Consider the following 27,502-nt stretch of genomic DNA (forward strand, 5'->3'; position numbering starts at 1 on the left):
GGCGGCTAGCGATGCATGCGAGGTTGATGACGGTAACACCCCTTCACAACTTTATTTGTACTCAATGACTGTCTCAATAGTTCGTATTCGATTCATCAAACGGTGAGATTGTATCGATATCGATTGATTCAACTTATACCTAAACATAGCCTCAAGAGTCAATATAGAAATCTGAGGGAACGGGTCTTTTGTGATTGATTTTTCATTCTTTCGAGTACCAAATGGCCATGAAAAGTGAAACTGTCAGGAATTGTTTCATTTTCAGCTTTTCCAACTTAAATACTAAAATTTTTGTTTGAGGTCATGTTCTATTGTTTTGAACCAAACGATACATCGAACCACAATCGAATACGATCCATTAAATTGCGATAAAAAAAAGCGGACATCTCCTGAAAAATTTCAAATTCTTTGATACAACAAAAATGTCTGTGGTCTCTAACGAGTTCTCACGACAGATTAAAATCAATAGTTGCCAGTTTTATTCAATTCAAAGAGGTGTATTTCAAGGGAGATGGTCGCATGCAATGTTGTGTGTGGCTCATTATTTCTACAGAAAGAAAAATTTCAAGAAATGATTTAGGGATTCCGTATTGGAGTATATAAAGAGGCAAATTAAATTGTAAAATATGAAGAGTTACTATAAAATTATCATTTATTGCAAAGATTTTTTTTCAAATACGGCATTAAAAATAAAAATGCGTTAATGTAAAACAATTGTGCTAACTGAAAATGAGCGTAAAACTGACGAACTTAAAGCTATATTTTAAATTAAAAAAATACAAAACGCAACAAAGGCCTAGGAATAAAAGGGCAAATAAGACTCCGCCACAAGCCTAAGCACCGCGGACAGTCTATCACAGGGAAGCTGCCGATTAAAAATTCCTAGGATAACCAAAATTCAAAACCTTTCCCGGAAACCAAAATTCCTGGACATCGAATGCAAGTTGGCTCTTTTTATGATTGAATTTATGAAAATACAGAATTTCAGCAAATGTTAAAAGTCCACGTTGCCAGATATTCATTATTTTTACGTTCAGGTAAGATTCCAGTATTTAAGAGGCGTTTAAGTTACTGTTTCATCGTAAAAGAAGACGCGAATGGATACACATAAATGTGGTGTTTTGTTTATTTTCTTCGGTTTTTTAATTCGGAATGTGTTAAGTGGGACTCAATTAACCGTTGTATCAGTTATCTATCGTAAATTCATGTTATATTAGCACATTTGGATAAATAGAAGCAAATACTTAAGCGAAAATAAACCCGGGATTCCAGTGCGAGAATGAAAATAAGGCAAATTGTCAGAATTGACTTCAATAATTCTATAAATAAAACTTAAATAAATATTTATCGAATCAGCCCACTAAATTCAGTGAATTTCACTCACCAAATCGTGGCTGAATTTATCACAATTTACAAAAATACTGTTATATTTACACATTTTTCAACAAAGTGAAACCACCCTATTTGACATTCGGCGGAAACATAGGAATTAAGCAAATCAGGACGCTTGATACTTCTCAGGCTAAAAAACTTCCTTGAACAAGACTATACTGGCTCATGGGAATGAGCTTACAAAAACGATGGTCATACATTTTTATACTCATACAGCTAGTCACCGGGACTGCTTTGAATAACTATAGCTTATGACTAAGAATATTAACAACAGAAGTTCAATTTCTCTAACCGCAAAAATCACTACCTAGAGCAAATCCAAGTGTTCCTCGTGGTGGACCTCCTTCCAGAGCTGGATATACAAAAGACAGTCGAGGGAAAGTACTCCTTAAATAAGGAGAACAATCGACACTCAAACTAAGAACAAATTGTATGATTCGATATACTTCTACTTGATTTTTGAGACAATGGTATACTATTGGCACCTTTTATCCAAATCACTGTCGGCGTAATATGAGTATCGTTCACATTTGAAAACCGATTTTGCTATTTCCATTTAATTCTGTTTCGATTAATCTCTGTTGACTTTGATGAAAGTTAGGATGAAAGTTACCGTACTGCATCACTGTGTCAAAAGTAAAGTAGGAGTTTGGCAAAACCCGCCGATCTCCCTTTCTTGTGAATATTTTTTTCGCGGTGAAGGGGGGTCCAAGCCCCTTGCACTGGCTTCTAACTGGATCTCTGAACCTTGTCGTTGACTTCAACTATTGTCAATGCTGATTCTTTCAAGTTGAAAAGAATATTTTTCCTCCATTTAAACGTGTGTAAAGCAATCTATTTTAGATCAGGCATAAGATCGATATTTTTAATGGATTTAAATGGAATACAAACAGTGATGCCAACTTGAAGGCATCGCTACAGATTGTTGTCGTCTGCAGCAAAATAAACCTACAGCGAGCATCAGGTGCGTTTCAAAATTAGAAAGCTGTCCGACAAAGTTTAGTCTAACATGACACGTTTTAAGAGTGAGACAATTTCTGTTAGGGAACGAAAAGGTGTAGTAATTTCAGAGGAATCAGGCACCTCGAAGGTTGATTTAAGCACAAAACACTAGACCTGAACTCTTTCTGTAATGAGCGTTGCTTGTCCGTAAAATCGTGAAATATGTACAGTTATGCAGATATATCAAAATTACAATCAAATAAACTGGAAAGAATTACGAAGGCAAGATGTGGTTTTGCTCACTCGTTGAACGAAAGTTAGCAAAACTCACGTCAAACAGCATTGGTGATAGCACCACATCATTAACAATTGAACATACTGAACTCGCTCAACGAGGCTCTATTGAATTTTTTTGCCTTCCATTGGCAAGACTGGCAAGACTGTCAGAGTTGCGGATTCGGCCGCCCGTTTCGCCGATTTCAGATAGGCCTTGTGGTAAAAGTCTGAGAAGAGAACCAGGAATATCGAGCAGTTGGCAAACATGTAGACCGTGAGGGCTTTCGGCAGTTTGCAATCGTAGACGAGCAACCCTAGCAGATAGGTCATGATTATGACGAACTGGCCCTGAAACAAAGTAAAATCATCATTACAGTTTTTTTTTTTTTCCTGCGTATGTGTGTGTCGCACTAGGTGATTTTAAACCAAGGAACCACCCAGATCCGTAGTAATATTTTGCCTAACAACAAAAGTGCACAAGAGAAATTTGGTAGAAATTTGGAAGAGCTTTGTGAAACTAGAAAAATTATAATACTTATGTTTTTCCTTTCCTTTTTTTTCAGCTACCCAAGTAGCGCAGATTACAATAATTTGCAATGACATGGTAAAATTATTGCTATTTCATCAGAGTGTTGTTTAAGCTGCCAATCTACTGATTGGAGGAAAACCTCTCATTAAAATTTATTGCAATACAATTGAAATATGTTGTAGTTTTTCATTGCATTGTATATTGCCTACCTTTCTGACACATTGAGCTCATTATGTTGCTTGTTTAATTATTATATTATACATAAATTTATTGACCAAATGATGTAATAATATTGGAATTTCATGGTTAAAAAATTGCAATGTTACTGCAATACATCGCAATTTTATTTCAATATTTTCTTTGCAGTATGCTACCTGGGTCGTTATTTGGATTCCATCATAAAATACGATTTGCTCTAGAATGGGAGGGGACGGAGTGTATGCCTGCGTTACGTTTGCGTTACAAAGGGGATGGAGAAATCGAGGGCCAAAGTACATGACGCTGTATGCGACACGTATGACCTGTTTTTTTAGAGTTTAAAATGACTAACTGATGCGAGGTGATAATTTTTCACCAAAAATGAATCTCAAAACACCATTTTGGAGTGTCAAGCAAAGCGTTACGTAATTTGTTTTAAACATTTTAGTTCTGAATCATTGGTGCATTGCGGGGACTGAGGGAGAGATCAATATAAATCGATTTTTAGCGTCACGTATTCTATGAATGGTCCCATTGGTCAGCAATTACAGAAAAAGGAAATGCCATACACGGAAAGGGGAGGGGGGGGGGGGTTCCGAGCGGATACCTGGCTGTCAAAAGGGAAAAATCATTAAATTGAAGGATACCGCGGACATAACTTACTAAATCTCTTGATTTTTTGCTCATTTCGGCCAGTTTCGTCACTCTTGTTTTTTGTCTCGTTTTGTTGTCACACGAGGTCTGAAGAATTTTCTTTTAACGACGGTAAAAGCAGACACACGTGGGTATCTCAATCGTTAGTTTTCAGGAGATCAGAGGATGATCTATTTTTAGCATGATCCATGTGAGTAAATGACCCATGATGCTAATTCTGTGTATATCTCGGGGGCAATTACACTGTTCCGATCCCCCTCCATACTGCCGTGCTGGGGAAAAATGCCGTATGAGCATTCGAGAGTTGCCAAATTTTCCCGAATAGGTAAAACATGTTACATAGAGGAAAGTTATTCAGATTGATTAAATTTTTAGATGTTTTAGATCAAATTGTCGCGAACAAAATCGTCTGAGAATGTTAGAGAAAAATATTCAAAATTTTCCCGTTTAGTTCAGCTTTTGTCAAAGGAAATTTGGCAACGTCTAAAGGCTCATACGGCGTTTTTCCTTAGGACGGCAGCATACTAAACTTGAGCCAAGGATTCGCAGGAGAATATCGATCCAAGGCCGTTCCTCTCACAATATATCGACATATCGATGGCCGAAGTGCGGAGCACTTATCTCCAGCACGGGGTTTCAAAATTTCCGCTCCTATTTTATATCTTTGCAGAGAAAGAAATAAATTTTTTAGCTTAAATTGTATACAGAATATTCCGCTGACAGAGAAGAAAAATCAGGAGAGTTTTCATAAAATGGATTGCATTTTGCAAAAAGGAGCCACTAGCATTGCAATGATGCTAAGATTGTGCAACTTCATCCTTTGCAATAAAATTGCAGAAATTGTGAAAAACTATGAAATTTAGATGGTAATTTTTGTCTTAAATTTGCAGTTTTTAGCGAGTAAAATAGAAACTATTAAGTAATAATCGGGGTTTTCCTCCGAGACAAAAGAAGTTGCACAATCTTAGCAACATTGCAATGCTAGTGGTTCCTTTTTGCAAAATGTAATCAGAATAACGTTGTCTAATTTTCCAAAGAAAAATTTAAATCCCACAGGAAGTCTGCAACGTTGTAAACGGAGATACACAGTTTCGCACTTTGGCCATTGATGTGTGAATACGTGAGTGATACAACTTATTGAAGATCTGTATAAACTTATCAGTGCTCCAGAGCAAAAAGTTACGTATCGCATATAACTGAGAAAATCGAACTATTGGCGCTATAGCATTTTCCAAAAAAAACTCTAGGTGAAAAAAAAGTATCCCTGTGAGGCACCTTTTCCAAGCTAATGAGTCTTAAAAATCGCAATTCAAATTGGAATTTCAGACGATAACCCAAAATCGTTGATCGGAGTTTTGAACCCCTCTGCAAGTCCATTGATTGCTCCATCGAACAATAAAACAAGTGGTAACGTAATTTGTTAACGGTTCAAGTCGAAGTTTTCTAGGCAAGGGGCGAGAATTTAAGATTAAGCTACGAGTGGAGGCTAAGAGTGTATGTCGAGGTAATTACTCGTAGAGGTCGAGTGCAAAACTAGTATCTTCAATGAACCGGAAAAATCGAGCAGCGTGCCCTCCCTTGGCAAATTAATGAATTCTAACGATTGGAGGAATGAAAACTTTTCCAACTGCAATTTCCTGCGACTTCACGGAACGGGTTCATGGTCTACGTACTCGAGAACGGACTAGTTTTCGGTTGGCAGTAACCATTCCAGTTTCCCAAATCAGTTAATTTTCCTTGAGCGACAAAAGCAAGCTTCGGTGGAAATTGTGATCTAAATTATGATCTATTTTCCTGGAGGAACTGACACTTGTATGGAGGGAAGAGAAAAATAAATTTTGTATCAGCATTTTGATTGCCTACGAAGTAGTATCATGCCAGACTATCAAGGGAGTATTACATTTTTCCTCCTTGCATTAATGTTGATCAGAATTCCAATTATAACAGTTCTAGTGCAAAAAGGGAGGGGAGAGATTGAAGAATTAAAGGAATTTTTCTTGTTTCTATTAATAGTTTTTCCCATCGTGTTGTTGGAAATTTCATTGTTGTAAACAAAAAATCGTGTTTACTGGAAAGCAGCTTACATGGAAGCAGTTTTTAGAAGAAATCTCTCCTTGGCCATTCTTTTTTGAAAGTTTATTTTGAAGGTGCAAATAATATGAACGCTATAGACTGCATTTTCTGTATTAATACTTAATTGGGAGGAAACATTATATAATTTTACAATAAATTCTTCCTCTTTTATTCATAATTAGGAGCAAAACAATTAATATATAGTTCGAGTGATCCACTTTAGAAGAGCTTACACCATTAAGTAAAGACGACCGAGGTTTTATTGTAGAAATTATGCACCTCACAAAAACACAATTATATTTCATAAATTTGTTGCCCAAAATAGTGAAAAAAGAAAACATGCAGCGAGAGCGAAGTCGAAACTGTAATTTACACTTAAGATACGCAGAACTTGCACGTGAAAGTAGGAAAGCTAAGGGAGATATTTTCCATTTATCAGCATCATTTTGTTTCTTTTCAAAAGAGGCTCGTCAAACTTGCAAGTATAACTTAAAGCCTATATGAAAATTCAAATTTCATTAAAAATTTAGACTATGGTCATATTATATCGAATGGTGATTGATGTTTTGTGTTTTGCCCCCTGCCGTGATACGGTAAAACTTCGTATGAACATTTGAAAATTGCCAAATTTCTCACAAAGAGGTACTTGTTTTTCTCGGAATACATATCGAATATTTTCCCCTAAAGTTTTCAAATACTTTACCTACGTGTAACTGCCAATCAAATCTTGTAAACATTTTGAGGAGAAATATTCAAAAGTTTTTCAGAAAATTTGTCTTTTATCAAATGAAATTTTGCAACATCTCAAGGTTTATACGACGTTCTTCCTTCGCACGACAGCACAAGCATCAATGGTGTACGGCACCGAAGTGTTTTTTATACACATCGATGGCTATCTACCTATGTATTCTTTACATTACAGATTTATATTCCTGGGCAATGTATGTATGTACATTATACAAGTCTAATTTTAGGCCTCAGTGCTATTTTTGTGTTCAGAGTTATTTCAGTCTTGGTAGCAATAAAACACTGTTACCGGAACTGAAATAATTATCACCACTGAAATATAGCACTGTTATTAAAAATTCGACAAGAAAAAGTTGGACCTAAAATCAGTTATGAGAATTGTAAGAGCCATAACTGATTTCTTTTCGCACATTGGCGGATCCAGCAAATTGCCAACATTGTTTTGTCCATTTAACCCCATGTAAATGGATCGATTTTTGGAGGGACGAGATGCTCCGGAAAATAAATATCGATTATTTAGCAAAGGTTTAAATGGAGGAAACCCGGTGTTGCCAAATTGCTTGATCCGCTTCTGTTTTCGCGTAAGAGTAAGCTGATTTGGGGCGCGACGGAGGACAAGGTCTTACCCGCGAGACCGGTATTTTTCGTCGACTATGAGTGCTCGAGGAGTGGAGGGTCTTTATTCACTAACCTACCTCACCGACTCGTGCTAAAAAACCCCATCCCGGAATTTTCGATCATCAGGATTCAAATCCTACCCACTTCTCCTCCTCCATTCGCGGGTGTGATTCCATATCGGGGCAGAAACACACCTCGCAAATGGAAAACAATTTTAAAGCGCATTTGTCGGCTCGTGTTAGATTTTCTCCATTTTCCATTTAAAGTATAAGAGGCGTTTCTTTCTTAATTATTATTTCAGGAGGTGCAATTGTGCTTCAAACAATCAAACCTCTTCACCTCAGCGCTAAATCGAGGTTTGGAATTTTGATTGCGCGTTGTGTCAATAATTCTAATTGGCAACATCCGAGACCGGCTGTCCTTGCGGTAAACGAATCACTCACAACACCTCCAACGATATAATATCAATTTTTTTTATCGAAATATGATATTTAGGAGTACATTTTATATTTTCCACCCTCGCGTTGCTCAGTGTTTTGCTCAAGCATGAAGAATGTAAAAGACTGATAAACGAACATGTCCTCCCATCCATAATTTCATGTTTATTATAACTTCTTTAAAGCAGCTCATTTTGATTACATTTTGCAAAGAGGAACTACTGTCTTTGACTTACCGATGAGACACTACATGCCAGGAATTTCTTACGCAGATAAGTATGCTTTGGTGGATGAAGCTATATCAATAGTAGTCGCCCCCGGCAATTACTTTGTATTTAATTAATTTGTAATTATATGATTTATTTTGTATGTTCTATTGAATATTCGTAGAAGTTTTTCTCTGACTCATATCCATGTTTAGTGAAATTAACTTAAAAATATGCTTAACTTAAAAATAAGTTGCTTTCACAGCGCTCTCTGGTCTTCTGTCCCCTCCCACAGTCCCATATCCTCCGTAGCCTTCCTATGAGCTGAAATTCCATCATTCCCCGCTCAATTCCATGAAAAAATCTGTAAAAGTAACATTTAACACAGTAATTGAATGAAAATTTAGAGGGATTGACAAGGACTTACCAGCTGAATTTTTGTTATGTACTTCTTCCACCAAAGGTATTTTTGAACTTGCGGTCCGAGAGCAGACAAGAGATAGTAGCCATACATTACTACGTGAACTGCGGAATTTAAAAGGCCAATCAGAGCTCCCTGCTCACCTAAAAAAAAATTGAGGAAGAATTTGTTTACTCACGAGGACTAATTTTACTCTCACCGAAGTTTTGTTTGATATTAGTTTAAATTATATGGCTTTTTCATTTTACCAGGTTTGGGTATTATTACCTGTGAGTTACAGGGCCAGATTTACCTACTTGCTGCCTATGGGCCGCCTGTATTTTGCCGCCCCCTTCTCATTCGTTTTGAAACATCAATAAAAACCATCAAGTGAACGTGCCAGCGGGGTGGGGTGCATAAGACGCGTTTACTCGTGTTGAAAACATTTTTTGGGAAAGCCCTGTCAACACTACTAGCAAAAATTCACCGAACTTTGCGCGAACGTTAAGTTTCGTAAACCTATCTCTGCGTGGACAAGGCCTTCCATTCATAAGAAATGAACGAAAAAATTATGAAGGAACAAACATAAATGTGGTTTAATGATTTTAACTTCCGCCGCCGCGCCGCGCAGACCGCACCGTGTTTGACGCAATGCGTGAAGTATTCATGCAGTCTTGTAGGCGCTATGCGTTTCACGCCGCCGACCGCTGCTGACGTCACTGTGTTTGACGCAATGCGTGAAGTATTACATGTCAGTCTTGTAGGCGCACTGATGCGTTTCACGCTCGCACCGACCGCTGTGACCGCACTGTGTTTTGACGCAATGCGTGAAGTATTCGTGCAGTCTTGTAGGAATATAGGCGCTAATATGTGTTACATGCCGACCGCCGCGCCGAGGGCTTCTCCTTTTCATCTCAAGTCCTCGTCATCATTTCTCTATCAGTCGCGCCGCGCGCCGTTCCTGGCCAAATTGCGTGTTTGGTCTCTCTCTTAACTCGATTAATTAAAGGTGCTGTCTCTTGTATCACCGAAAGACGACAAAATTAGAAATTACTATACTCTCAGGAAATGAGAGATTTTGTTTGTAATTTTTTTCTAAATCCGATTTTTTTTATACCTACATTTAAAAAAAATTGCAAAATTTGCCGCCTCCTAGATTTGCCGCTATGGGCCGCGGCCCATGTGGCCACCTCCTTAATCCGGCCCTGGTGAGTTACCTTTTCCTGGTGAGAAGATAACTCACAGGCAATTAGTTTAAATGTAGTATAAGGAGAATAATGGACAAAATCTTGCAAGTTAGCGTTGTAAAACGAAAAACAATACCAGACTTATGTTGTGTGCTGGATTAGTGCTTTTTAAACAACAGTTGTATTACCAGAGAAGAATTAAAACAGAAATTTTTTTGCATTATCTTTCTTCAATTGATCTGAGTCAGCAAGTTCTAGGCTATAAGAATCATCTTCATCGCAATTTTACACTTCTAAAAATGTTAAAGTCAATACTATTTAGTTGTCAGTACTTCCAAATATAATTTCTTTTAAGAAAACTGAAGCATAACCTCTTAATACAGCTAAGTAAATCAATTCTAGAGTTAACTCAAATAGAAGGTATATAATTTTAATTTATTACTCCTCAAAACACAAGGCTCTCTTATCCTAAGGACCACAAGCACAATTTTCTCATGCCTCTGCAATGCGACTTCAATAATACGCAGCTTCTTTTACCTTTCAAGTATTTTAAGTAGGCCCACGTTGATAAGGCCATGTTCGTATGATGGTAAACGTGAAGAAGCGTGACTTGCGATTGCTTTTTACGGAGTACGAAGAACACCTGCAACAAATGGTTAAAAACGGATGAAATTTTTTAGACACATTATATAGTTTTATGACGCATCATAAATAAAAACATGTATTTTACTTTACGCTCCCAGAACTCTGTTTCATTTCACCTGTAAAATTATTATCTAATTTAAGATGTACAGAACGAAAAATAAATCCACAACAGATAGATGCTGGATACAGAGAGTGAGGAAAAGGCTATTTCTTTTTTTTTGCCCACTTTCTAGAGGCGCTGGGAAGGAAGTATTAATAAAAGTGATACTCTTAAAAAAAAAAAAAAAAAAAAAAAAAAAAAAAAAATGTACCTCCTCATCTTCTTCCCTTCGGATTTGTTGAATCTGCCCATGAAGTACATTAAATGCGGCTTTGAAAAATAGTGCAATTTCGAAGCCATCAGCGTTAAAAAAAATCTCCAGATGTTACAGTTGACTGAGGAAATTAGTCCTAGATTCTTAATACATTAGTTTAATCTAGATTAGATCTATTTTACTCTAATGAAACGAAGGTTCTTCAGCGAAGTTTCCCTTTTATGTTGTTTAGACTGATGCTCGCTCTGATAAAGATATTTTCACACCACTCAATCCTAAAAAGAAGATTGATAGCACATGTAGATTGGTCATAAAGAAAAATACGAGTAGGGATGTCCACGAGGTAAATTTCTGAAGCTGTGCTAATGAACATTCCGTAAAATGTTACATTTTATATTGGTTACAATTTTCTAATTAATGAGATTTGATTTCTTAGTTAAGACTCAGGATATCCCATCAGTGTTTGAGGCAACACTAAACAGGGTGCTTTAACTAGCTCCAGATTTGCTCTGAAATAACCCGTTGAGATGAGAGAACGTATTAAACGACACGTGTGCACGTGTCTTCTGGACATTTTTTTTGTCCGTCTAAATGAACAGAGCAAATCCACGAAGTTTGTCGCCTCTCATTTGGACCGCGTTTAGCAGAAAGGGACACAGTCCCATCAGCTATTGCCAAATTCAACTGGGCAATTTAATTTTTTAAAAGAGAGCGCTTGTGCGGATTCCTTTGGAAATTTTAAGGAACTTGCTTCGTACTATGCAGAAAATGAATTTAAATTTGCACAAAAATCCGCACATCCGTCTTCATCTAAAAAATTAAATAGCCCGATTGAATTTGGCAGTAGGTGATGTGGTTTGGTTCATTTCTATTTAACGCGGTCCAATTAAGCCACCCTACGGAGGTCTCCTCTCAACACATTTTCATTTGGTTGAGGTTCCATAAAAACTGTCGCATTTTCCAGCACTTTGACATTTAGTAAGAATTGATCATGATTCATTGATTTCCAAGTATTCTCTCTAAATTGTACAAAAAACTTGAAAAGAGAAAGAGGAACAAAAACCAAAGTGGGGTACATTCATGCTCGCTACTTCCAATAAAGAGGGTTAAACTGACAAAAAATACGATCAAATGATTCCAGAATCACACAGCATTGTTGTCGCATCCACCTCCAAATAAAATCAGACAAATTGTCACTCTGCTGCACTGGAAAAATAAAACACATTGGATCTAGAGCCCAAACTCTTAAAAAAACATTGACAAGAAAAAATACTCTTGATTCAATCAGATTTAAGCTTAAATCAAGAACCAAGTCTCTTAATTTGAGCGGATTTCCTTTTGATTTAAGCTTAAATCTGATTGAATCAAGAGTCCTTTTTCTTGTCAATGTTTTCAAGAGTCTGGACTCTAGATCCAATATGTTTTTTTTTTTTTTTCCAGTGTGACGTAGAAGCGTATCTCTGTTTTCACATGAACTCTGGAAAGCGTGTAGTTACATGAAGAACAGAGAGCACGTGGAGATAGAGATACACCATCACGCAAGAGGAGCGACGGAATCATAGCGTGCAACAAAAAAGACGTATCTTCATTTTCATCACAATCTAAAACCATGCACGTATGAAGGATACACGACTCATCTCAAAAAATAGCTAAGCTTTTCCTTAATCGTAGTGACGGAATTTAACATTGAGGAACGGTTATATAGGGTTGTCAGATCACATCATGAAATCCATAGAATCTAAGAGAATATTAGGGAATCTTAAACGCAAAAATGGGCGAGAGAAAACCAGATTCGTCGAGTCTCATCGGTGGCTGATGGTTGGGATATCCCCATCCGAGTAATTATTAGGTTCAACGCCACGGTAAAATATTCATATTTGAGGATGCTCATAATACCGCCATGCTAAGGAAAAGTGCCGCATGAACATTCGAATGTTGTCAATTCTACCCGATAAAATATTTATTTTTGCGTAAAGTCATGGATATTTTTCAGCAAGATTTATTAGGGAGTTCACATTAAATTAATAATTCTTCTTTCAGTTTCGGAAATGCGACAGCACTCTTCTCTTAATATCTATTTTCTCTTTTAATCCCAAACCCTCGATAACATACTTAAATTGGACGTATTTCTACTTTACGGAAACTGAGGCAGGTGGAAAACAAGAGGTTTGCTCGTTAGTTTTCGGGATGTAAGAATGCATGGGAATTATAAAACGCCAGTGACGTCAGCGGCGACGTGACAACGGTAACGGGGACGCACACAATCAAGAACTCATGAGCCATTTACAACGCTCTTGTGCACATGTCCTCGGCTCATGAGTCAGCATGAAGTCGGCGCTTAGTTCTATCTGATGTAAAATCTCGCTTTTCCATTTCCCTAAAAGGAATCACGCCTACCTTTATATTGTTTCTTATGCAGCACACCACGAGCACACCCCACCTTTCCCATAGTGCCGTGCTAAGGAAGAACGCCGTATGAACATTCGACAGTCGTCAAGTTTCCATTTGCTAAAACATGTATTTTTGATGAAATTCCTGCATATTTTCCCCTAAAATTTTCAGGTACTTTAAATTAAATTGGGAGTAAAATTGTCTGAAAATTTTGAAAAAAAATTACAATTTTCCCAATAAATTCGGTTTTTATCGAGGGAAATTTGGCAACGTCTGAAGGCTCCTACGGCGTTATTCCTTAGTACGACAGTATATGTCTCTAGTTTCGTTTAGCAGAAATACGTTCACTTGATATTTAATTTTCAGTACAATAGTGTAAGAGCTTCATGAGGTAGCACATTCTTCTCAGTATTCAAAAATGGAGGAAGCGCTTCATCCGTTGCGGATGTATAACATCATGCTGGAAGCCACCAGGGGAATTTTTTTTTATGATTCCCTTTGCTCACTGTGTCAGCTCATACTTTTGCTCGCTTAGTCTTTCCGCAAATTTTTTTATCGAGCGTTTCGTGGATTGAAGGTCAGTCTGAAAATAAAGACGCCAAGCGCCGTTGTGATTCTTTGCGGCGTGAAACGAAAAGCTGGATTACGCTTCGTACAATGATGCATCGATATTAAGGCTACTTTATTTTAGAGCAGCAATCTATTTTGAACCAGCAATCGCGTCAAGGCTGTCAGGGAGCCAAAATATTACTAGCCTGTTTTACAGTATACCCTTCAAATTAGGGATTTTTTGGGGGGAATATTTTTTACAACGGTCAGTTTATCGTATATTCTGTTCATTTTGCGTTTCATTCGTTTCATGACCACGGTCATAGAAGTTTTAATATTTATATTCTAGGGTCGTGCATAAGCTTAGGTTCCTTAATTTATTTTTCCAGGAATCAATGAAGTTACAAAAATTCTAAATAATTGTTTTTTAGACCTACCATAATAGATGTATTGAGATTTTGTTTTATCGCTAGGTCAATTTGAAATACTCGTAACTAATGTTAAAGATTTTTTTTTTTTTTGTTTTGTTTTTTTTTAAATTAGACTCGAATCTTTAAAAAGGATATTAAAGAAGCTATAACGTCTCATACAGCCTATAACAGCTAACAGCTCATTCTCTCGGCTTCACATCACTATGCTGGCTCTTATTTCTTGACCAACCGGTTGCTCCGTTTTAAATCATCAAATCTCTGACCAAAAAATGTCACGAGAACGGTCAGAGACTCTTGGATTGTCAAAAACGATGTGCAAAACGAGGCGTTACCAGATGCTCTTAATATTCATAATTCATAGAATAAATCATTTTTCCGTCGCAGAAACTCAAGGTTATTTCTGAGACATTTGCAAAAGGAAATGTTGTACGATACAGCTTTCTTCTTGCCTGTATTTTTCGTATGCTTCACGATTTTGTCGATTGCATAAGAAAATATGAGCGTATTTAGAAACTTTTAGAAACCTGCTGATCATGTCAATGGTCAGCGTGTTTGCATCTTTTCAATGGCAAATTTGCCCTTCTATCAGATTGGAATTTTACTTCAGATACAATTCTAGCAGCCCGTGAAGTAAGTCACTCAAGTAGGAATGGGGGAAATGGACCCGCTGATAGTATTCGATAACATATTATACATCAATCTCGGATGGAATGAGTGAATGTCCTGTGCATTAACAATTAACTGGTTTCGGAACTCAAATTGAGGGAAAACGATGAAAGATAAGCTCACTTTTAGCCATTAATTTGACTTCAGTTCTTTAGGACAACCCGATTTTCTATATTCTCGTGTTCATGTCATGGCTGGATTTACCTACTTGCCGCCCATGGGCCGCCTGTATTTTGCCGCCCTCTTCTCATTCATTTTAAAACATCAATAAAAACCATCAAGTGAACGTGCCGGAGAAAGAAGGGTGCATAAGACGCGTTCACTCGTGTTGGACACATTTTTTGCGTAAGCCCTCTCAACACTACTAGCAAAAGCTCACGGAACTTCATGCGAAAGTTCAGTTCCGTAAACCTATCTCTGTGTGGACAAGGCCTTTCATTTGTAAGAAATGAACTAAAAAATTAAGAAAGGACAAACTTAAATGTGGTTTAATAAATTTAATTTCCGCCGCCGCGCCGCGCTGACCACACTGTGTTTGGCGCAATGCGTGAAGTATTCATGTAGTCTTGTAGGCACTGTGCGTTTCACGCCGCGCCGACCGCTGTTGATCGTACTGTGTTTGACGCAATGCGTGAAGTATTAATGTAGTCTCGTAGGCGCTAATATGTGTTACATGCCGACCGCCGCGCCGAGGTCTTCTCCTTTCCATCTCAAGTCCTCGTCATCATTTCCCTCTGCGCCGCGCCGCTCCAGGTCAAATTACGTGTTTGATTTCTCTCTTAACTCAACAAATTAAGGGTGCGCAGTCTTTTGTATCACCGGAATACGACAAAATTAGAAATTAATGAACTCCCAGGAAATGAGAGATTTTGCCACCTTTTCTTGTTTGTAATTTTACTCTGAATCCGATTTTTTTGTACCTGCATTTAAAAAAATTGCAAAATTTGCCGCCCCCTAATTTTTCCGCCATGGGCCGCGGCCCATGTGGCTACCCCCTTAATCCGGCCCTGGTTCATGTGTTATTACTATTGTATTAATCGCTATCAAACTGTTCTAGCATATTCTCATTATCTTCTTATTTTATTTTTTATGTAGGGAGGGATGGGGAGGGTTATGACTGTAAACTTTCCTGATTTGAAAGCATTGCTCTTTACATTCCTCGCCAATTGTATGAATTTTTATTCATTAAATTTTTAATCTCCCCTTCTTTTCCCTGTTTTTAATGGAGTGAAGAAGGTGTTGACCGATCCTACGTCGGGGACATTCTGGCTATAATTTAACCAGTGGCGTAGCGTGCTTTGCGATTTATCGATATGTCCCCATTTGAAGCTGTGGTAAATAATCGATTATAAAGGTGTTCGCTGCGAACACCTGTTTGTCAATACTTTTCCATAGGTTTAAATGGCCGATCTATCGATAAATCGCAAAGCAAGCCACACGCCACTGGATTCAACGGCACCCGCGAGACATTTTGTCGTCTTGCCATCTCCTACTACTTTTCCCCAATTCTTCAACAACTTAATAGTGGCGAGTTGAAACTCAAACAAAGCAACATTCACGCAAAATGCAGACGGGAATGTTAGGAATTTAAATTTTGACATATTCGGATACTGTTATGTCAGATGGTGACCGGAGCTCCGAGTTTGTTGCGTCTCTTATATGCTCGAGTTTCCGCAAAGATGGGTCAAAGTTGAGTGAACTGGATTTCAGACACACCCGCTCTGTTTAAAATTTAACCGACACAAGCTGCCTCAGGTTGACCATTTATTCTTTAATTGCATCATTAACATTCCTATAATTTTCTTTTTCCTTTCGTGACAGTTAAGATCTCACATCTGGGATCGCTTTTCATTCAGTAATTTTTAAACTAGTATAGTGCATATTATTCGAGGATTGCTTTTGTCTAAATTTAAATACAATTTAAAAAGTTTCGAGTTAGTTTTCCTTAATTATGTACGTGTATATATTTCTAAAGGAAAATTTTTTCACTTACCGTGTCCAGTAAATCTATAAATTTAGAGAACATGTAGTACCAGGACACTTGATAAAGCTGAAACAGATAAATTAATTAAAATTGAATTATCACTGATCGTCATTGTTTGTGTCGGCGATGAAAGTCCGTAACAACGTATCCCGTTTCCGGGAAAAAATCAAAATCTCCGTTTCCATTTTATTTACCTAAAGGAGAAAAAATCATCATTCCTTGGAATTTTCGCAGAATTCTTTTCGCATGGAGATGAAAAATCACGGCAATTTAAGAATTGCCGTTGAGTATAGTTTTCCGTTAAAAAAAATACGAATAACAGGAAGTCTGCATCGTCGCAAACCGAGATACGTGGTTGGAGACTTTCACCGTCAATATGTAATCAATTATTTGAAAATGTAAAATACATTTAAGTTTCAAAAAATTAACTTAGTCAAACATATTTATCCAATACTATGCATCAAGAAATCGAAAAATGTGCATTTCAAATCTGGACCTTATTTTATGAGTAGAAAAACGCTGTACTTCTTTCCTGAAAAACAAAGTTTCATTTCAATTTAGCACTTAAAAAGTTGTATAAAATGTAGAGTACGAAATGAACTCTAAGAAGATAAAGCTTGCAGAAGAATGTGCGCAATGAAAGAATAATTGGGTGCTACAGATTATTGTCAAAGAACTATTTTGTAACATTTCGCTGCATTAATTGCTAAGGTGCAAAACCACCTATCTCCATTGCAGTAATGGAAAATATCTGCTCCTACTTTAATTTTTCAAAGAGAAACAGCTCAATTACATAATTTGAAATTTTTACAGGATATTTTGCCAATAGAAATGAAATATCAATGAAGTTTTCAAAAGATTAAGTTGGCTAGTTTACCAAAGAAAAAATGAAGTATGACAGGAAATCTGGAACTTTGCAAACGGAGATACGGGTTTCGCAGTTTGGCCATCGATATGCTTCTTTCCTACATTGAGTCATGAAGAGGAAACTCGTGAAAAACGAATAAATTTAGACCATGCGTTCTGCTATAGATTTAAATTCAAGTGTCCGCACGACCCACAACCCACACGTCAATCGCAGGTCGGTGAAAAGTTTATAGGGGTTTCTTACGTTCTGCTTCAGGGCTATGGAACTCACGTAATTCTACCACACCGATAAAACAGCAAGTTGTTGTAACCTAATCGAAGCAAGTTTAAGTGCAAGTTCAAAAAACCGTCTTGAACCTGCCTCAAGGTTCGCAGCATGCCCTGCAGCACTGCTGGTCCTTGAAGGTCCGATGCAAGTTATATGCGCACCATGATCCGATTCTAACATTTTGATCAGGTTTATGTTACAGCTACAGCAGTGCGTATTATTGCACTAGTAAGTACAGACTTCTAGCAGAGTATGCACCCTGGGTAGTGGGTACCCATCACCATGATCAAACATAGGTTGTGTTCTTCTCCACAAAATAGCAGAATGGCTCGCTTGAGGTGGATCCAGCAAGTTGGCAACACCGGATTCCCTCCATTTAAATCTATGCTAAATAATCGATTCTTGTTGGAGCACCTGGCCCCTCCAAGAATCGATAAATTTCCACAGGTTTAAATAAAGAGAAGACAATGTTGCCAATTTGCTGGATCCGCCCAATGTCGCTCGCAAAGTCTTTGCTTGTTTAACATATGAGACTCGTTCATAATTGGCTGTAGATGATGAATTGAACAGTCGTCAGAGAAATTATAAAATTCTCTTGAGAAAATTATGAAAAAAAGCTTGCTGCCTACTTTTGACGAAAATGCAACGTTTGATGAAAATTATACGGGTGTGGGAGAAAAGAGTATTTGTTGGTCGACTCAAAAAATTAGAGGACGTCTGTCTCTGAGCGACGAAATTTGGTTTTGTCTCCTAAAAAGCACCTCACGATTCTAGATTTAAGACTGACTAAATATGTTTTATACGTACGTAACATATACGCACGTATAGACTTACAATAAAATTGAGGGTTACGTTACAAAATCTTATAAAATCACAAAATACGTACCGTTGACGTCAAAGGATTTTTATGAGGATTTAGGGGCTCACAAGAATGATTCCACATGTAATAAATGACATTTTTTGAGGAGAAAAACTGAAACAAAACAACGGCAGAAATTAGAAAATTAGAGATGGAAAACTCAGAATAGGTGCTGAATTTTTTGTTTGTTTTAAATAAGTATGCCTAATGGCGAAGGGTTGAAGAGGCAGGTTTAAGCGAGCCTGTCTTTATGTTCCTAATTATAGGGAACTATTCCTTGAGAGGAGGGAGATCTTATTTTTTGACCATTGTGTTTCAATACACAAAAAATTAGCACATTGAGAAGAGACAAATGAAGAAATAATTAAGTAGTTCATTATCTAAAAATGAATTTTACTCGTAATTAAGGAGTTCGAATTCAATGAAAAAAATATTATAACCGAAAATGACAAAATCAAGGATTCAGTAGACACCGTGCGTTACTTCAGTAGAATAAAGATTCCAGCACGATTCCTAAAGCGCCTTCAATTCAAAGATGATGCAAATCATCATCACGCCTAGAAATCCGGCTCCTTACGTGAGTCACTGACTGAGCCAGTATAAATCGCCTTCAAGCTCACCAGTAGGCAACACATAAAGACCGTTACCTCTTATTGTATTTGAGCGAGTACGAATAGGCTATTGCGTTTTTCACGTTACCATCTGGCAATTAAAGAGTTCACAGTAATTTTAATGGGACTGTGCTATTCGATCTGCTAAGACTGTGACAATTTATTTTAATATTGGAGCAATTTGATTACATTTCTTGAAGTCATCACTTCCCACGATTTTTTTTCTTTTTTGTCTTTTCTTTTCTTTCTTTCTTTTTATTCTAGGCATAATTTTGCGCAGGAAGAAATGATTTTAGCATAAATAATTGGGTTGCTAAAAATTTAGGTTCAGTTGCTCGATCTTAGTAGGTATTGCAATGCAGAGATGCCCACTTTTTACTTATATCAATTTGTGGAGGGAAAATTCTGAAAGGGACCAAGCTATTATTAGTGGAATGCTAGTGGTTTACCTTCCTCTTTTCTCCTCTCGCTCTTTTTCAAGAAAATTTTATGATTACACAAAAACAATTTAATGCTGTCAAATAAATATATTGTCAAAAACAAATTTTGCACACATTTTATTTTGGAGAAGTTGTTGTTTACCATGATCTTTATGCAAGTTATTTGAGTTTCCAAGAGGTGAAAAGTATGATATACAAGTACTTCCCTTTATAATTTTGTGTAATTAATATCAAGGGTTAATGATCTCAAATATACTTACCACACTACACATTAAGGCATTATAAACAACTTGAGCTAAATTATAGGCAATGAGAACATATTTCAGGTTAAATGCTTTCTTATTTTCCATATACTGCGGCCCCAGTTTGAGGACAAAATATAAATAGCAGGCTATTATGATGAGGATTGGCCAAGGACTTCCCATCATGAACCACGAATCCACCGTCGGGTCTGGAACAAAAACCGAATACAAAAATTCAAAATACTAAACAACACACAAGTCTTGAAAAGCAAGTCTTAAATTCGTCAAATGAGAGGAACGGCAAAGGCTCAGGTTATACATGAGCTTTCATTCAGAAATAAAACTCTGTTTCATATTTGGATTGCATTTTGCAAAAAGAAACCACGAGTATTCCAATGTCTCTAAGATTGTGCAACTTTTTTACCCTGCAAATATAAACTGATCACCTAAACAAGTTTAATCTTTACTCCAAATAAACTATAAACTCAATTCGAGAATTACCGTAGTAGATTTAACTTTTTGCAAATTTTCAGTCATTTTACTGTAAAGAATAAACAATCATAGCAACAATGGAATGCTCTTGGTTCCTTTTTGCAAAATGCAATCCATTTCTATCAAATTAAAAAAAAAATACGAGAACGCCTGCAAAAATAATAATCATTAATACTAGAATTATCGTGGGTAAAATTATCTACAAGCACTGAAATATTTCTCCAACCTCAGGTAAAAATCTTTGGAAACTGCATAAAGCGATGCGGCACAGGTGCGATACCAAATATCTCCGTTTGCGACTGTAGTGGTAGCCAATCACCATATGAGGGAGCAGTGCGTCTTGCGCTTACCCCTCATTGGCTGTTAAATAAAGCCATAGCTGCCATTGGCTGCCGCGTAGCCAATTGGCCCCCTATGCCCCGGCGGGCCGATGAATCACGTACATTTCCGCTGAGTATACACAGCACTTTTCCAGATTAAGTAAAAGAAAAACCTACCCCCCCCCCCCTTCCCATTAAGTTTTTCGCTAATTGTAGGCCCAACACAAAAATCATCTCATTCATGATAAGAACCTTTCGGAATTCGTATTTTATGTATTAAATTGAATATTTCGCGAACCCTAAGCTCGTAATTTCACGTCATGAAAAGACGGCTCGGGCCGTATCTGAAACAATGTATATTCGTCCGTTATTTTCGCTTTTCGATCTAACTATTTTGGAAATCAGTTGAGAAGAGAGGTACCGTATACCGTATTACAGTATGCTTGTAAACACTCGATTACGTCGCGCCTTCCATAGTTCGATATACTTGCAGGCGTGCTACCGTTTTTACAGCTATCGAAATTGAAGGCGCAACAAAGTTTGATTTTTCTAATCAATTCCATCCAGCATGTTGCTCCTGGATTATTCTCTTTGGATGAATTTTTTCATGCGATTATAAGGATTTCTTAAATTAGATAGAGAAAATAAATAGTAAATGTGAAAACGTAGAAAAATTGTAAAATTTGAGATAGATATATCAATTTTAATTGATAATTAAGACGATTTGCCGAAATTTAAAGAAGGTAATAGTTGTGATAGATACATTATAGATTTGAATGAAACATACACTTTATTTTTTTTTTTTTTAGTAGATGCAGTTGAATTTTGCAAGTTATAGATTACTCAATTACTCATGTTTGATATCCTTTCGTTTCAACACTTGTAACTGCTTGAAAGTTTGTAAGCAGGGTAAGGAAACCTGTTTTTTTTTCTCCAAAATTACATGGATTTGTATGACTTTACAGGCTGTTATAGTTGTGCTCTTCTGTGAAATGTTTGACAGTGGTATTGTAACAGCAAAAATTGAGTTTTGACTCTTCATTGTTTAATTATGTTATACTCAGTTTTTTTTTTTTAAATAATAATTTTTCGAATTTTTCAACATTTCCTCCCGAAATATTCATATTATAGCTCTTCAAATGTTGACTTGACTGCTACTTTCCTCCGCATTAAAAAACAACAATTTGTGTCATTTATATAATCGAAAAGTGATAGTACAGAGTTGCTGATTCAAGCCCTCACGCTATCGAAATCATAGAAGATTGAGCATGACTTTAGAGGGAAACACATTTGTTTCATCAACATGAAGCGGGCGACGGATTAAGAGACACAAATTTTGTCAGTGGAAATACCTAAGACTTTGAGGCCGGTTTCAAATTACTCTTAAAAGTTGCAACAACAATGCGGAATTTAAACAATTGAGACTATTTATTCCGGTCACCAGGTGCTTAATAGGATACTGAAAGCTCAGCGAAATTTTACACCTGCCTATCCGTCACATTCACTAGCTAATATCTTGAAAAAAGTGTCATTCAGATTTTGCATGCTAATTTGCCATTAGACTGCATTCACCAATTATTAGGATGGTTCCGTGTTGCCAATTTTTCGCATCCGCTGCAAAATCAATGTCATGGGCTCAGAGAGCTTAGCACTAGCATAATTAGTCGGATTATTGACTCGAGTCCATTGCCCCCTTCCCCTAATTTTCATCAATAATTTAGCTTATTTGTCGTTTGAGTTTATATTTTACCAGTTTCTTTTGTTTATTTTTCTCATCTTTACACCATTCCGGAGTATACTCCCAAATGAAGAGCGTAGTGCCATCCCAACCATTTGCTTACGGAAAAAGTGTACCGTTATCTGATACGTCCGCCAATTTTCTGCTTTTCATGAAAGACCTAATTCTGATTTTTGACCCAAAGTAAACAGCGAAATCGGTGACAGAATTCTAGACGTGATTAGGATTTTCTAATTTACAACTTCTGATACGAGTTCTGAATAAACTTTGCTGGATATCTTTGCCAAGGATTACACTTTTCCTGTAAGAGGCCGTCCCTAAATTACGTATCGCATTTTTTCGGAATTTTGGTCTTCCCTCCCCTCCTAACGCTTCTGAGACTTACAAAGGTCCCTATCCTTCAATATATGACAACAAAATGGCGTAACGCACTCTTCTATCCCCCCTTTCCCCCTCGGTGTTACATAATTTAGGGGCGGCCTTTGAGTATCATTTATCTTTTCTTCGATAGTCCAAACTCCTCCTCTGCCGTGCTAAGGAAGAACACCGTATAAGCCTCCAGACGTTGCCAAGTTTCCTCGGATAAAAACCAAATTTATTGGGAATATTGTGAACATTATTTCCCAAAATGTTACGAAAATTTTATACGCAATTTGATCTAAATTATCTGAAAATATCAGGTAAAAATATGCATGGATACATATGTTTAAATATATGTTTCATCAAGGAAATTTCGGCAACTCTTGAATGTACATACGGTGCACAGTGGATTGAGTCAATTAGAGAGGTCGGACTTAAAATTTTTGACAAAAATTGCAAATTTTAATGTTTATTTCGTCACATTTTAAATTCTAAGGGGCGCTCTAGGAAGAAAATTTTACGAGGAAACCAATGGAGCCACTTTTAGAACCTCGAAGTTTTGTATAAACGGATTTACAAGCTTTTAAAGTATCCAAATGTGTCTGACCTCTCGTATTGACTCGATCCACTGTGCGGCGCACTCTTCCTTAGCACGGCAGTAAAAAGGGATTGTTTACAATGGTCCTAAAGATTCTCATAAATAGCTTAAATCTGATAGAGCCAATCGGAGTGCGGTACAGACATGTCAATACTTTTCCTCTGTAAGTTCTCTGCTCTACACTCCGACGATTTATGGCTGGTGCGTTATCTACGCTCTACAGGGTGTCTCACGAAAAACGAGCCACCTTGAATATCTGCCGAACGCGTCGGAATTTCGAAAAACGGTAAAAGACGTGTTCGTTTATATCGAGGGGGACACCTTTTGGCGTATTCGACATTTTCCCAAACCGCGGGAGGGGCGCGGGGCGGGGGTGCCCCACCCGTAAGTCGAACTTTTCAAATGGCACCCCCACTTTTTTATTTCAGAAATCAATTTTACGCAAAAAAACAAGCCACCCTGTCCAAACCGAATGTAAATCGGACAATTTTTCAGTGATTGACAGAGTTTGAAACATTTTTTTCATGCTCTTTTCAAAAATTTCCCACGCCCAATGGAATTGCTGTATCAAACCAAACTCTCCGCCAAAAAAATTCTTAAACACGGCAATTTCGATAAAAAAATAAAAAAAATCTGCTGCACTCGAAATCTGGAGCACGCGGAGCCCTTCTTTGCGACATTAAAATTCGTTATACCGAACATTTCCGGGGGGCGCTCATCGGGAGGGAGTGGTAAGTTTTAGACAAGAATTATTAATCTTTTTTCTGAAGCATAAGAAACCGTGTCCATGAAGAAGCAGTTAAGTAGAAAAACAACGCACCGCGAAAAAATAGCGTCCTCAGAAGTATCAAGGTCCGGCTCAAGTCATTGACCCCCCCCCTCCCCCCCAAAAAAGCTAATCCATTTGTTTTTCTACTTAACTGCTTCTTCATGGACACAGTTTCTTATGCTTCAGAAAAAAGATTAATAATTCTTGTCTAAAACTTACTACTCCCTCCCGATGAGCGCCCCCCGGAAATGTTCGGTATAACGAATTTTAATGTCGCAAAGAAGGGCTCCGCGTGCTCCAGATTTCGAGTGCAGCAGATTTTTTTTATTTTTTTATCGAAAGTGCCGTGTTTAAGAATTTTTTTGGCGGAGAGTTTGGTTTGATACAGCAATTCCATTGGGCGTGGGAAATTTTTGAAAGGGCATGAAAAAAATGTTTCAAACTCTGTCAATCACTGAAAAATTGTCCGATTTACATTCGGTTTGGACAGGGTGGCTTGTTTTTTTGCGTAGAATTGATTTCTGAAATAAAAAAGTGGGGGTGCCATTTGAAAAGTTCGACTTACGGGTGGGGCACCCCCCGCCCCGCGCCCCTCCCGCGGTTTGGGAAAATGTCGAATACGCCAAAAGGTGTCCCCTTCGATATAAACGAACACGTCTTTTACCGTTTTTCGAAATTCCGACGCATTCGGCAGATATTCAAGGTGGCTCGTTTTTCGTGAGACACCCTGTATAGTCACCCAAAAACACCAATGAACGACAACAACGAAATGAGCTCACGAGGAAATTCTTTGAAAAAGTATATTATCTGCGCACTCGAAAAAATGCAAATTGGGTCATTCCCTCGCATACTACGGCAACGTGCGAGCGCAAATGAAAAGAAGGTTGTAAGACATCGTTGCCAGTTCTGCCGATTTTTACCTATTTCAAAATGCAGTCCATGACAAATCTAGCGATATTCCGGAGACAGGCGATCATTTGGCGCGATTTGGACGTGTTACTGCCAAACGGAACTATCTGCATTAAGACACGAGCTCTGAGACCCATCAGAATATGTGCATAAAGGGGCTCATGTCATAACGTACATAGTTCCGTTTGGCAGAACGTCCATTTGAAGATGCTCCGCGAGCAGTATTTGTTTACTCTTGCTCGCCGCCGACCGGCAGCGATCAGCTATTACGGCCCGCGTGAGGAGCGACCGTTACCGGCGCACGGCGTTAGTGCGTTACTCTCACATGAGTTTGAGAATGATTTTGCTCGTTCTGAATCTGAATGCGACGATCATTGCCAAATGGCCACTCAATTCAACCATTCGAATTCCCACGAAGAAATCAAACACTTTTCTTTGAGCGGCCCACGATCTGAGTCAAGTCGCTGCAAACGGGTCTCTTCCACGCTAGAGATTCAGCCGCGTAAATGGAATTTTGGAGGGTAAAAAGAGGGGCTTAGAGGACAAGGCGCACAAGGGCAATTTTTGAAAAAAATTGAGATATTCGTGAACTCAATTAAAACTAGGTGGAAAGTATATTCTGTAAAAAATTCACAACTAGAATCCAACTTTAAAGCATCAAAAAGTGAGTTTAAACTTCCTTTCCGCCGTAAGGCTCCATGTAATTTTTAAATTTTAAACACGTATTTCTTGGAATACCAAAAACTACACTTGTGCGCCTTGCTCTCCAAGCCCCTCGAAGGATGTAGAATCACGAAAGTAACACTGAAAGAGTTCGAAAGTAACTCCTTAGTGCGCCATTTGTGTAGTTCGGTACACGCTTTTTCAAATTTCCCGCATCTGGTGGCAGTTTCTAGTCACCCTATCCGGAAAAAAGAAACAACATCTCGAGGCAACTTCCAGTAACTTGCATTTCAAGTAGCACAGCTCTATTTGTTCACCGAGAAGAGGTTTCGCCTAGATACGCCGCAGCCCTCATTTCCAATTCAATGTAATGAAAGTCAAAATCGATACATTTGTATTTTTTACTTTATTAAATCGATGCTTATGTTTTAATGCGTATTTTCTTTGAGAAAGGTGTCATCAGGTAGGTTGCTGAATTGACTTTGATCGTGAGAGATGTAAAATTTCACTTGGAAAAGTTAACCTACCACCTAATAATATGACACAACTTGTAGTGTCGAACGACTGAGGAAATATTCACTGCAGCATGAGAAAAATTCAACCATCGGACCAATTTTTTTCAGGGTGTAACAAGAATCATGAAACAATTCATTTTTTCTAGAAAGCTGAAAAGCCAAGAGGCTCAAAATTTACAGATATTTTAAAAAAAAACAATCCCCCTTTTTTTTAAAAAAAAGGACTTTGGCTATTTTAGGTCTTAAAATTGAGTGAGCATTTTTTGCTCCACATAAATTACCGCCACGAGCGAACCGATCGCATAACCCATCTAAACAGCTTCTTGTATGAAATGAAAACGTACCATCCAAGCAAGGCGGTGGTTTCATGGGCTGAAGGGATGCATTTTGGAGGACCATGTTTACAATGGCGAAAATATACACACTAATAGGAACTACACTTGAAGTTTATAAACTATCACGACACTTCTGGGAAACAATGATTTGGCACTTTCTATCGGTCGGAACTACATTTCGGAGGACACCTACATTTGGAAAAACCTAGTACAGAGTGATCTAATAACACACGCGGACGTGCGCATGAGCTGCGAAGCGGGAAAATCGCGGCGTCAGCTTGAAATTTCAGATTCCAGTTTATTTTTCAATCCATTGAGCAATTTGCTGATTCTCCTAAAAGGCACTAGCATCGACCTCATTTGGACCGTATTAAGCAGAAAGGAACCAAACCACATCAGCTATTGCCAAATTTAAGTGGGCACTTTAATTTTTTACATGAAAACGGTTGCGCGGATATTTGTGCGAATTTCAGTTAATTTTCTGCGAGTATACGAAGCAAATTCCTTAAAATTTTCGAAGGAATCCGCGCAAACGTTCTCTCGTAAAAAATTTAATTGCCCGGTTAAATTTGGCAGTAGCTGATGTGGCCTGGTTTTTTTCTGCTAAAGGCAGTCCATTTGTACTTTGTGGAACAATCGAACTTCATCAAAGCAAGGCATCGGATCTGTGCATCATATTTTACGGTTTATCATGCGTGAATTCTTGAGATAGTTTTCGTGATGTTTTCATGAGTTCACAGTTAGTTCCACACAGGAGTTATAGTTAGTTTCAGTAGACACGAACACTATCTATTAATTCTCAAAGATGTCGACCGCCGTCAGGGGCCGTTCATTAAACACGTAAAGCTTCAGAGAAAAGCGGTTAGAGCCTGCGTTA

The 27,502-nt window shown here is 37.7% G+C and overlaps 1 protein-coding gene across 2 annotated transcripts in view; it reads right to left on the reverse strand.

The window, feature by feature from the left end:
- Positions 1 to 634: 634 nt before the first annotated feature.
- Positions 635 to 27,502, reverse strand: part of LOC109033616 (very long chain fatty acid elongase AAEL008004) — a 40,140-nt gene continuing 13,272 nt past the window's right edge. The window contains exons 1-7 of one of the 2 annotated variants that reach the window (XM_019046315.2): positions 26,635 to 26,863; positions 19,945 to 20,135; positions 18,661 to 18,747; positions 16,649 to 16,705; positions 10,197 to 10,302; positions 8,500 to 8,636; positions 635 to 2,958 (exon numbers count right to left, since the gene is read on the reverse strand). In XM_019046315.2, coding sequence (XP_018901860.2) covers positions 2,734 to 2,958; positions 8,500 to 8,636; positions 10,197 to 10,302; positions 16,649 to 16,705; positions 18,661 to 18,747; positions 19,945 to 20,135; positions 26,635 to 26,689 — 858 coding nt within the window. In that variant the 5' untranslated portion in view covers positions 26,690 to 26,863 and the 3' untranslated portion in view covers positions 635 to 2,733. Of the gene's footprint in view, positions 2,959 to 8,499; positions 8,637 to 10,196; positions 10,303 to 16,648; positions 16,706 to 18,660; positions 18,748 to 19,944; positions 20,136 to 26,634; positions 26,864 to 27,502 lie in introns of those variants that run through there. The other variant, XM_019046314.2, reaches the window with a different exon arrangement.

Source organism: Bemisia tabaci, chromosome 6, assembly GCF_918797505.1.
Source record: "Bemisia tabaci chromosome 6, PGI_BMITA_v3".
Classification (NCBI taxonomy): Eukaryota; Metazoa; Arthropoda; class Insecta; order Hemiptera; family Aleyrodidae; genus Bemisia; species Bemisia tabaci.